Below are 12,906 nucleotides of genomic sequence, written 5' to 3' on the forward strand. Positions count from 1 at the left end.
AGCTGCTATTGATATCCATCGCAGCATTTAGGAGGGAACCCCCTCTGCCCTCCAATCGGCGCCCCCCGCGTCATGCTGAACCGATGTCATCATGACGACATCCGGGTCATCAGAGCTAGCAAACTTATTACACCATGCTGAGAGCAAGTTTGTCTGCCAGTGCAGCGCTGACAGTTTGTAAAGCATAGCAAACCTATTGCATTGCTATTTTTTATAAGCGATCAGACTGCAAAAAGTGAAAGTTTCATAGTGGGACAAAGTAAAAAATTGTAAAAATATAAAAAATATAAAAAAAAATCAAAAAATATATATTTTGTACATAAATATTTTTATGATAAAAAAATAAACAAATAAAGTACACATAATTGGTATTGCTGCGTCTGGAACGACCCGACCTATAAAACTTCCCGCCAGTTAACCCCTTTATTGAACACTGTAAAAAAAATTTAAAAAAAACAAGGCAAAAAATGATGTTTTATCATCATACTGCCAAACAAAAAGTGGAGTAAAATGTGATTGTGAAGAATATTCTAGAATAATCACATGTGCCCTGGTTGTCAGGTCTCCAGGCATAGTGTAATCCGACTCTTTTGAATTCCTTTGCAGCCAGCAAAGGGGGTGAGAAATCCCCCTCCCCTGGCAGCTTTGAGCTGAGCTGACAGGCAGGCTTCCTGCCGAGATCCTCTCTTTGTTCTCAACATGTACTATGTTGTGTAAGGTACTATACTTCAATACCAGGCTGTGGAGTGGAAGAACTATAGGTCCCAGCTCTTCACAAAATGGATTTTCTAGCTCAGGGGAAGATAGTGAATGCGAGACTGCTTCCTAGCCCACTCTAGCGTGTAGGGACGAGGAGATGCACGTCTTAGCCTTTTGGAACCTCCTACAACTGCTTTGTTTGGTATCCACACGTAGCAGGGGCCCGGCCGGGTCCGTTGACAGCAGAATCGGTTCCCTGGGACCATCCAGTACGGAGGTATGGGCCACGTTAGTTCTGGGAGTCTCTTAGTCAGGAAGGAACAGGGGGTGGAGACTTGGGATGAACAGGGACAGGTAATGGGAGTTCCCAGTGAGTTGGAAGGTCTGTGTAGCAAAAGCCTATTGTCTTTTCCCTGGGGAAGCTTGTGACATGCAGACTTGAGAGACAAGTCCAGCAACCAAGCAGGGCACACATTCTTCCCCATGTCACCCAATCCCTGAGCCATGCTTTCCATCTAACCGGTAGTTGACTTTAAGATCTGTTATGCTTGATGTACCATGTTTTTGTATTTGTAACTCTGCCCACTCTATATATAAACCCTGATGTATATAGTAGATTGTTTAGTGAGCCCTTATGGCGATTAAATATATAATTTAATCTTGGGCTGTTCTTTTATCTCGAACCATGAACCTTACGTCTGTTGTTTGGTCCGACGAATGCACTACCGGGCTGGTTTCTAGCTCGATATAAGTCTGTTATATCAAATAGAAACTGGTGGCAGCTCTATCCAGGCCAACAAGGCTCTGCTTCACTGGAGTAGTGAAAGAGCCTCTCAGCCTGTCAAGAGTGTGGGAGGGTGTGGGGCCACATCAGCGTCTGCGTGGACCACCTTGTCCCACTCCCTGGTGCCTCTCTGTACCCGCGTGGACAGGAGGTGACGGTGTAGAACTGTGCTGATCTGACCTTACACGTCCCTGAGGGGGGTGCGGAACATCACGGTGCAAAGGGTAGATCCGTATCATGTGCTCGGTCTGGCGTAGTGTGACATCAGGTGGATGGCGGGGTGTGGATCCATCAGAAGAAGCTGCGACAGCGGGATTCCTCGGGGCCCCCCTGGTGCTGTTTCTTCACAGTGATCAAAAATACAAATGTAAATAAATATGGTATCTCTGAAAACATCATCTTGTCCTGCAAAAAACAATCTGCCAGACAGCTCCATCAGTGGAAACATTAAAAAAGTTATAGCTCTCTTAGAATAAAGTGATGCAAAAATAATATTTTGTTTTATAAAATAGTTTTTATTGTGTAAAAGCGCCAAAACATAAAAAACAAGAAATAAATGTGGTATCGCTGTAATCGTACTGACCCGAAGAATAATACTGCCTTATCAATTTTACCACATGCGGAACAACATTAAAAAAAAAAACAATTCCTGAATTTCTGTTTTTTATTGATTCTGCCTCCCAAAAAATGCAATAGAAAGTGATCAAAAAATGTTATGTGCCCAAAAATGGTACCAATAAAAAAAATCAACTCGTTCTGCAAAAAATAAGCCATTGCATGACTCTGTCGGCAGAAATATGAAAAAATTATAGCTTTAAAAATATGGCGATACTAGTTTTTGCAAAAAAATCATCTTTTAGTGTGTGACAAAAGCCAAACTTAAAAAAACTATATAAATATGGTTATGCTGTAATCGCACCGACTCGAAGAATAATGTCGCCTAGTCACTCATGCTGCACGATGAACGGTGTAAAAAATAAATAAAACCAATTCTTCATCTGCTGCTGATTTGTTCATTCTGCCTCTCAAAGATTGCCGTAAAGCTTGGCTTACATTTATCCTGCGCTGAGCGCTTATACCAGGGTTTCCATGTAAATCTCTGAAATATGTGATTCAGACAGAACTCTCGGCGGAAGACACCCTGTAATGAGGCAGATGAAGGCACTGTGGATGCAGTCTAGCCTATGATCCAGCAGTATCCTGTCTATTTAGTCGTGCATAAAAGTATGGTCGGCCACCGTTTTGTACACTTCTGAAAAGAAGGGATGACGCTGAACAGACGCCAGACGGAGTCCAGAGTAAATATGCTGCCTCATTATAGTTAATGGATCCCTTGGGGGTTTCATCTGAATCCCGTCACTCAGAGATTTAGATGGAAACCCCGATGAAAGTGCTCAGTGTAGAATGTAGGATAAATGTGATCCCAAATGTTATGTAACATGTTCCTAATAAAAGATTCAAATCAATCCACAAAAAGCCCTCACTCAGGTCCGTTATCTGTCAATGGAAATTTTGGAGCTTCCACGTTACTGGAAGCACAGAGGCTCTGGACAAGTCAAATGGCTCTCCAAACGCGACATGGCATCCGCTAATTATTCCAGCCAATTTTGATGCTTCTTCCCTTACAAGTCCTGCCGTGCCCCCAAACATTAGTTTTCGTCCACATATGGGGTATCGGCGTACTCAGAAGAAATTGCACAAGAAATTACATGGTGCAGTTTCTCCTGTTACACTTGTGAAAATCCAAAATTTAGGCTAAAAAACATTTTTGTGGGAAAAATTTAATTTTCTGTATATTCACAGCTTAATATTATAAACTTCTGTGAAACACCTGGGGGCTCAAGGTGCTCACCACACATATACCACATTTTTCAGACTATAAGACGCACCTTACCATAAGATGCACCTCAACTTTAGACAGCAGAAAAAAGAAAACCCACCGCTCCACCATACGCTGCACTACCCTCACCTACTGTGCCCTCACCCATCCCTTGTAGATTGTGAGCCCTTGCGGGCAGGGTCCTCACTCCTCCTGTACCAGTCGCTAACTCATTTTGTTCACGATTATTGTAAGTGTATTTGCTATGTATACCCCTTTTTCACATGTAAAGCGCCATGGAATAAATGCGGCAGAACAGTTCAGAATACAGGCAGGGAGAATACACTGGACACACGCAGGTGTCTAGATAAGCAAAACAGCATTGGGATATCTGGCGATGGTCTGGCCATGGTGTGGCCTTGGCGATGGACTGCCTGTAGACTGCCGATAGAATGGCCCCGAACAACAGTATCAGAGCCTTTTTATGCATAGCTTAAACAAAGGAACTACATATTGCGGCAAAAGGCGTATACATGATAACATCATACTGCAGGGAGGACGTGCATTTTAGAACAACAATGTGATAATGCAACATGACAATATTCATGAGTATTTTTACCAAACTCCATTAAATCCATAAATTCCCATGTCCTTACTTAAGAAATAACATATTGACAACTATATTGTCCTCATTTCTATACAATTACAATAACATTATTTACTACCCTATAACACCACTTATTTACTTTCACAATGATCTGCAGATGTTCCCTTTAACCTTTGTGTATACCACTATACCTGCTAATGGCACTGACATGATTTTATGGCGCCATTGTGACTAGGACATGTGTAGGACATGTATCTCATTAGCTGCAAAACTCAGTTCTCAAACTTCTGAACAAGATGGCTGCTAGGTTTAGCATGGCTGTTCAGAATATTAGGACTTCTCATTCTCTTACAAATGCACAAATACACACACAAACAGCTCTGCTGTATGCACATATACACACACAAACAGCTCTGCTGTATGCACATATACACACACAAACAGCTCTGCTGTATGCACATATACACACACAAACAGCTCTGCTGTATGCACATATACACACACACAAACAGCTCTACTGTATGCACATATACACACACACACACACACACACTATACATTACCACATCCTGCAGTTCCTGATCGGGTCCTGTACGGAGGCTGCAACAGAAGAGCATCTGCAGAGCATTCCACTTTATTAAGTTAAGTACCTTTCAGGACATGTGATCAGTCACATGACCTGAAAGGTGTGGAATTCCTGTTGCAGAAGGTACTTCAGCTGCTCAGCTCCTGCCGCCTCTGTTCTGTCCGTAAGCTTTCTCTCCTGCTCTGCAGCAATCACATAGATTAGTGCAGAGAAGGAGAGTAGACAGCTGCTCTCTCTGTGATCGGGGAGAACGCGGTGTCAGCGTTCTCATCCATCATAGGAAGCTGCCTCCGGACTATGACGCACACACTTTTTAACTAATTTTTCTTATAGTCCAAAAAATATGGTAGATAAATTTCTTGAGGGGTCTAGTTTCCAAAATGGGGTCACTTGTGGAGGTTTTCCTCTGTTTAGGCACATCAGGGGCTCTCCAAACATGACATGACACCCACAGACCATTCCATCAAAGAAACGTCACTCCTTCCTTTCTGAGGCGTGGCATGTTTTCCCCCACATATGGGGTATCTGCGTACTCAGGAGAAATTGGACAACAAATTGTGTGGTGCAATTTTCCTTGCTACCCTTGTGAAAAAGCTAAATTTGGGGCCAAAAAAATCATTTTTGTGGGAAAAATTAGATTTTCTGTATTTTCACGGCTCAACATTATAAACTTCTTCTGTGAAGAACATGGGGGTTCAAGGTCCTCACCATACTTCAAACAGTTGTTTCCCCCATGTCGGCGTGCTCAGGAGAAAAAGCACAACTAATTTTGGTGTCCATTTTCTCCTGTTACCCTTGTAAAACTAAAAAAAATTGGGTGTAAATTAAAATTTTTGTAAAAAATTGTTAAATGTTCATTTTTTTTTTTCGTTCCACATACCATTAATTCCTGTGAAACACCTGAAGTGTTATCTTGCTTGATAACTTAGAAGAGGGCAGAAAAAGAGGTCTATTATCAAATAATGAATTTGAATATCTCAAACCTGAAACAACAACAGTACCTACCTTCTATGCCCTCCCGAAGGTCCATAAGGTCCTCAGTCCATTAAAAGGCCACCCTATGGTTGCTGGAATAGATTCGCTATCACAAAATATCGGTATTTACATTGACAGAATATTGCGTCCTTTTGAGATCTCCCTGCCTTCATTTGTTCGACATACACCTCTCCTGCTTACTCAACTTGAGGGTGTTGCTGTGGAGGAGGACACCTATCTGGCCTCCATTGATGTAGAGGCCCTCTACAGCAGCATCCCTCATGAGGCGGGGATACAGACAGTTGGACATTTCCTAAAATTGAGGGCAGTGAAGTGCTACAATCACAACAGACTGGTGGAGGAATTATTGCGGTTCACACTTACCAATAACTACTTAGTGTTTGGTACTTCCACCAGCTCAGGGGCAAAGTGTTGGGGAGCCCCTGTGCCCCCACGTACGTCAGTCCTGGGCTGCTGGGAGGAAACCATAATTTTTGGGGAGGAGGAGAGATGGCTGCACTCCCATGTTGGCCGCTGGGCCAGATACTTCGATGACATACTGGTGTTCTGGTCTGGCCAGAGGCCGGCTTTAGGCGATTTATGGAAGCCATCAACATAAATTCCTTTGGACTCAGGTTTACATCTGAATGCCATAAAGACAGCATAATATTCTTAGATGTTAAAGTAAAAAAGGAGAAGGATGGTTCCATAGACACATGCACGTATCGCAAACCTACTGCAACAAGTAGCCTTTTGAATGGAATAGTCATCATCTTGAGAATCTAAAGCAGGGTAATCCTAAAGGCCAGTTCTTACAAATAAGGAGAAATTGTACTAACATCGGGGGGGTGTGTATGCAAATGCGGGGCATTGGTCTAATCCGGACCCCACTTTTGGTAAGTCACATCCCAGAGATGACGCGATGGCACATGCGTGTTACCTCTCTCTGCGCTCTATTGTGAGACACACGGGTCACTTCCGGAGTGGAGGTGACGTTCTAGTGCATGCGCAGTATCTCTTCTGTGCACGCCAATGTGAGATGCAACAGTCACTTTCGGAATGGACCGGAAGTGACATGGACGCGCTTAAAACCTTTTTGAATTTGCAGCCTCTAGTGCCCAAAGGTATGTGACATGCGCAGTCCACATCTGAGGACAGAAGACTGCCTTTTTAAAGGGGGAGAGCTAGAGAGAATGAGCATGTGGGACTCACTAAAGAGGGATGGATTAACCTATTTAAACACAGCCTTCCATCAAATCAATATAGCTTGCCTTCTACCATGCATTTATATTGACATCTCTCTGGATCACTCACTGTATGGCCTCCTGATGAACCGACAGAACGGGGAAATTTCCAGAATAAGAGATAAGTTTTACTATCTGGATATGTTTATTGTTATGCCCTAGTTTAGTGTTATATATGTATTAGAGCAGGCCGTCACTCATTTCCTGTATATAGCTCACTCCATCAGGGCAAGACAGGGATAGTGAGGGACAACCGCCGAGGAACGAGGGCGCCACACTCGCTCTCTAGGGTGCCAACCCACATGATAGGCAGTATCAGAACAGGCTACAGACAAGGCAAGTTAACGGGATTATCATATATAGTACACTTGTGTTCATGTCTTTATGTATTACATTGACTCTATTTAGTCCCATGGGGACACTGTTTTTTTAGTAGGACCACCATACAGTGACATGATTTTTATCCCTTTGATCACATGGGTTTGGTATTTTTAATAGTATCTCAACAAAAATTATACGTTTTAGAGGATTTATGTTTACACAACCATTGTCTCCTGTCTCCTTGTAAAACTAAAAAAAATTGGGTGTAAATTAAATTTTTTGTGAAAAATAGTTAAATGTTTTTTTCCTTCCACATTCCATTAATTCCTGTAAAACACCTGAAGGGTTAATGCATGTCTTGAATGTGGTTTTGAGCACCTTGAGGGGTGCAGTTTTTAGAATGGTGTCACTTTTGGGTATTTTCGGTCATATACAGTACAGACCAAAAGTTTGGACACACCTCATTTAAAGATTTTTCTGTATTTTCATGACTGAAAATTGTACATTCACACTGAAGGCATCAAAACTATGAATTAACACATGTGGAATTATATACTTAACAAAAAAGTGTGAAACAACTGAAATGTCTTATATTCTAGGTTCTTCAAAGTAGCCACCTTTTGCTTTGATGACTGCTTTGCACACTCTTGGCATTCTCTTGATGAGCTTCAAGAGGTAGTCACCGGAAATGGTCTTCCAACAATCTTGAAGGAGTTCCCAGAGATGCTTAGCACTTGTTGGCCCTTTTGCCTTCACTCTGCGGTCCAGCTCACCCCAAACCATCTCGATTGGGTTCAGGTCTGGTGACTGTGGAGGCCAGGTCATCTGGCGTAGCACCCCATCACTCTCCTTCTTGATCAAATAGCCCTTACACAGCCTGGAGGTGTGTTTGGGGTCATTGTCCTGTTGAAAAATAAATGATGGTCCAACTAAACACAAACCGGATGGAATAGCATGCCGCTGCAAGATGCTGTGGTAGCCATGCTGGTTCAGTATGCCTTCAATTTTGAATAAATCCCCAACAGTGTCACCAGCAAAGCACCCCCTCACCATCACACCTCCTCCTCCATGCTTCACGATGGGAACCTGGCATGTAGAGTCCATCCGTTCACCTTTTTGCGTCGCACAAAGACACGGTGGTTGGAACCAAAGATCTCAAATTTGGACTCATCAGACCAAAGCACAGATTTCCACTGGTATAATGTCCATTCCTTGTGTTCTTTAGCCAAAACAAGTCTCTTCTGCTTGTTGCCTGTCCTTAGCAGTGATTTCCTAGCAGCTATTTTACCATGAAGGCCTGCTGCACAAAGTCTCCTCTTAACAGTTGTTGAAGAGATGTGTCTGCTGCTAGAACTCTGTGTGGTATTGACCTGGTCTCTAATCTGAGCTGCTGTTAACCTGCGATTTCTGAGGCTGGGTGACTCGGATAAACTTAGCCTCAGAAGCAGAGGTGACTCTTGGTCTTCCTTTCCTGGGGCGGTCCTCATGTGAGCCAGTTTCTTTGTAGCGCTTGATGGTTTTTGCAACTGCACTTGGGGACTTTCAAAGTTTTCCCAATTTTTCGCACTGACTGACCTTCATTTCTTAAAGTAATGATGGCCACTCGTTTTTCTTTACTAAGCTGCTTTTTTTCTTGCCATAATACAAATTCTAACAGTCTATTCAGTAGGACTATCAGCTGTGTATCCACCAGACTTCTGCACAACACAACTGATGGTCCCAACCCCATTTATAAGGCAAGAAATCCCACTTATTAAACTTGACAGGGCACACCTGTGAAGTGAAAACCATTTCCGGTGACTACCTCTTGAAGCTCTTGAAGCTCTTCAAGAGAATGCCAAGAGTGTGCAAAGCAGTCATCAAAGCAAAAGGTGGCTACTTTGAAGAACCTAGAATATAAGACATATTTTCAGTTGTTTCACACTTGTTTGTTAAGCATATAATTCCACATGTGTTAATTCATAGTTTTGATGCCTTCAGTGTGAATGTACAATTTTCATAGTCATTAAAATACAGAAAAATCTTTAAATGAGGTGTGTCCAAACTTTTGGTTTGTACTGTACATATTGACAAATTACCCAGAGTGTAAAAAAACCATGGTTGAGGGGTATATTAAATCATTACTTTTATTACTGTTTTACTAAAATGTGTTAAAGAAGTAAATTAAAACTACACTAGTTTGTCTGTGCCCTTACTATAATAATCAAGAAAGAAAGAATTGTGCGGTGTTAGGGAAGCGCTAGAAAAACTAGACAGGGGATTAGGTTATAACACACAAACCTTTTATTGTTTAATACGCTCTCTAATGCCACGACGCGTTTCGATAGCAGAAGCTATCTTCCTCAGCTAGATACTATCTGATCTACCTGAGGAAGATAGCTTCTGCTATCGAAACGCGTCGTGGCGTTAGAGAGCGTATTAAACAATAAAAGGTTTGTGTGTTATAACCTAATCCCCTGTCTAGTTGTTCTAGCGCTTCCCTAACACCGCACAATTCCTTCTTTCTTGATTGCTAATCTCCCCTTTGGAGAGCGGTGGAAGCTGCTCTGTTTACAACTAGCCTACTACAGGACCTGCCGTGATGTCATTGTGGAACGCCCACTTTGGTCACATGGTCCCGGTCATGTGACCGCTGAAGCAGACAGAAACTCCTTACAGCAGTCTCTGCTAAGCTGTGGTCATCTTACAGACTCCCACCTGGAAGCTTTTTCCCTTGTTGTGCGGGGCCCCTTTACACAACAGGACCAGGTGAGTGGTCACAACATCCTCCCCCTTCATCCCCCCCCCAAACGTCAGGCTCTTCCCCATTGGCACTCCAACTGCTTTTGTTTTCCTTACTATAATAATAAGTCTCTTGAAACTGTATAGTATTAGAATACATCTGATATCATGAGCTCATTTTATTTATTATAGTCTTACTCTATGCCTGTAGTTCATAGATTGGTTGGTCAGATTATTTAGGACATACACAGGTTCCATAGTGCTAACTAAAATATATATATATATCCTCCCCAACAAGTTTCGCCATGTCTGGCTTCCTCAGGGGGCTAGGGCTATTAGTGGCTGAACAGAGCCTGCACCGCCCAGAGCTTCTTTTTCTGATGTCTCCTCCAGCGCCGCCTACATATTGAATAAGACGCTTCCTGGTGACAGAAACAGACGTCGCACAAGGAGATCCCAGAGGAGATGGGACACACACCATTTTTAGAAGCCCTAATGTTATAAAATGGCCGAAAACCAGAGCAGTATAAATCACCATGAAGTGACTCCATTTTGGAAATTATAACCCTCAGTGAAATAATCTATAGGAGTAGTGACTATTTTGACTCCACAGTCACTTTCTTGAAATTAGCACGCAGCGGATGTTGTAGAGTGAAAATTGCACATTTGTCGTTTTATAACCCAACACATAGTGTCCAGATTGTGCTTTAGGAGACACACAAACCGTAAATTAAGTGGGTTCTTCTCATTATAGTAATGCCGAATACATAGATGCTAAATGTGGTTTGGGCGCACTGCAAGGCTCAGAAGCGAGGGGGAGATCTGACTTTGGGAGAGTGGATATTGCTGGATTGGTTAATGGAAGCCATGTTGCTTTTCAAAAGCCTTTGAGCCACTAATAATGTGGAAACCTCTGTTTTTCCATTGACAGATGATGGACCTGAGTGGGGACTTGTTTTTTTGTGAGATGAGTAGAAGTTTTTATTGGTATTATTTTCGCCTACATAACATTGTTTGGTGGCTTTTTATTCCATATTTGGGAGGCAGAATGAACAAACAATTGAACACCACACTCTACTGGTTCATGCTATGAGGTTGTCTATTAGACTGTGAACTGTCATTGTCGAGGTGAGGAGTAAATTTTTTTGCAAAACTTGCCATTTTTTCAGACAGTTTAAGTAGAGATGTTCAAAAATATAAAATTCAACAATTTTTTATTAAAAAATAATAATTGGTTTTATTATTTGCAGATGTCTGTACCAGGAGATCAGAGGGACAGCTGACATCTTCAATTTTCAAATCAGATAATTTTGATATCCAACAGAATACAATTGAAATTAATGCCATTTCTCCAGATATACCATCATCCCTTCACAGCAAAGATCTGTCATCTGATCCTTTGAAACAGGTTCTATCTTCTGATTCATTACAGACTACTCAGGAAAATGAAAGTCACAAAATAAGCATTAAAAAACTAACTGCTCCTAAAGCAAATAAGTCATTTTCAGGTTCAGAATATAGGAATAGTTTTTCCCTTAAAAAGTGTTTTCATAAACATAAAAAAATTCACACAGCGAAGAATAGATTTTCTTGTTCCACATGTTGGAGATGTTTTAATCAGAAATCAGATCTTGTTAGGCACCAGAGAACTCACACAGGAGAGAAGCCTTTTTCATGTTCAGAATGTGAAAAATGTTTTAACCAGAAATCAGATCTTGTTAGGCACCAGAGAACCCACACAGGAGCGAAGCCATTTTCATGTTCCGAATGTGGGAACTGCTTTACAGAGAAATCAAATCTTATTACACATCAGAGAACTCACACAGGGGAGAAGCCTTTTTCATGTTCAGAATGTGAAAAATGTTTTAACCAGAAATCAGATCTTGTTAGGCACCAGAGAACCCACACAGGAGCGAAGCCATTTTCATGTTCCGAATGTGGGAACTGCTTTACAGAGAAATCAAATCTTATTACACATCAGAGAACTCACACAGGGGAGAAGCCATTTTCATGTTCAGAATGTGGGAAATGTTTTACAAAGAAATCAAATCTTTCCAAACATCAGAGAACTCACACAGGGAAGAAGCCTTTTCCGTGTTCAGAATGTGGAAAATGTTTTAACCAGAAATCAGATTTTGTTAAGCACCAGAGAACTCACACAGCAGAGAAGCCTTTTTCATGTTCAGAATGTGAAAAATGTTTTAAGCAGAAATCGGATCTTGTTAGGCACCAGAGAACTCACACAGGGGAGAAGCCATTTTCATGTTCAGAATGTGGGAAATGTTTTTCAAAGAAATCAAATCTTACCAAACATCAGAGAACTCACACAGGGAAGAAGCCTTTTCCATGTTCAGAATGTGGAAAATGTTTTAACCAGAAATCAGATTTTGTTAAGCACCAGAGAACTCACACAGGGGAGAAGCCTTTATCATGTTCAGATTGTGGAAAATGTTTTGTACAGAAATCACAACTTAATACACATCAGAGAACCCACACAGGGGAAAAGCTTTTTTCATGTTCAGTATGTGGAAAATGTTTTAACCAGTAAGGGCATCTTGATAGCCACCGGAGAAACCACCCAGGTAAGAATGCTGCAGCCACATCCAACTAGTCTCTATACAGACTAGAAAGGCACTAGCTGCACAACTAAAAACGCCACCATGGACCTAACTCCCTAATTGGCCATTGATGAGTTTCTCGTGCCTCCTGAGGAACCAGAGGGGAGGTCGCAACACTGTGAACAAGGGGAAAGGAAAGTATGAAGAAATATATGAAAACCCTGAGTGAGAACCTAAAACACATTCATATAGGGCAAAGAAGGCAAGCTAAGGAGAACCTAAAATAAAAGGAACAAGTAGAATCTCCCAGAAACCTAACATTGTTAGAATGAAAAGGTACTGGGAGGGAAAGAAAACTGACCGGGAGGATAGTTCCACCTTTGTGGTGAAACTTACAAAATTCATCCTCACCAACTGTAAATGTCAAAACTGTCCATTTATAATGACCACGGACAAGATAAAGATTCCCAACTCACATCAGGACCACAAGATCCCAGGGACTTTCAGATGCATCACATCTAATGTAGTGTACTTAATTATATGTACTAAATGTCCAACTGGGGTCTGTATGTAGGGGAGATGGGGCAAAAAC

The 12,906-nt window shown here is 41.8% G+C and overlaps 1 protein-coding gene across 1 annotated transcript in view; it reads left to right on the forward strand.

Moving 5' to 3' along the window:
* Positions 1-12,349, forward strand: part of LOC141192375 (uncharacterized) — a 47,184-nt gene extending 34,835 nt beyond the window's left edge. Inside the window, exon 2 of the mRNA XM_073661892.1 lies at positions 11,439-12,349. Coding sequence (XP_073517993.1) covers positions 11,439-12,304 — 866 coding nt within the window. The 3' untranslated portion in view covers positions 12,305-12,349. The remainder of the gene's footprint in view (positions 1-11,438) is intronic.
* Positions 12,350-12,906: the final 557 nt, after the last annotated feature.

The sequence above is a fragment of the Phyllobates terribilis genome, unplaced genomic scaffold, assembly GCF_046119375.1.
Source record: "Phyllobates terribilis strain yellow unplaced genomic scaffold, ASM4611937v1 Scaffold_60__1_contigs__length_8166268, whole genome shotgun sequence".
NCBI classification, from domain to species: Eukaryota; Metazoa; Chordata; class Amphibia; order Anura; family Dendrobatidae; genus Phyllobates; species Phyllobates terribilis.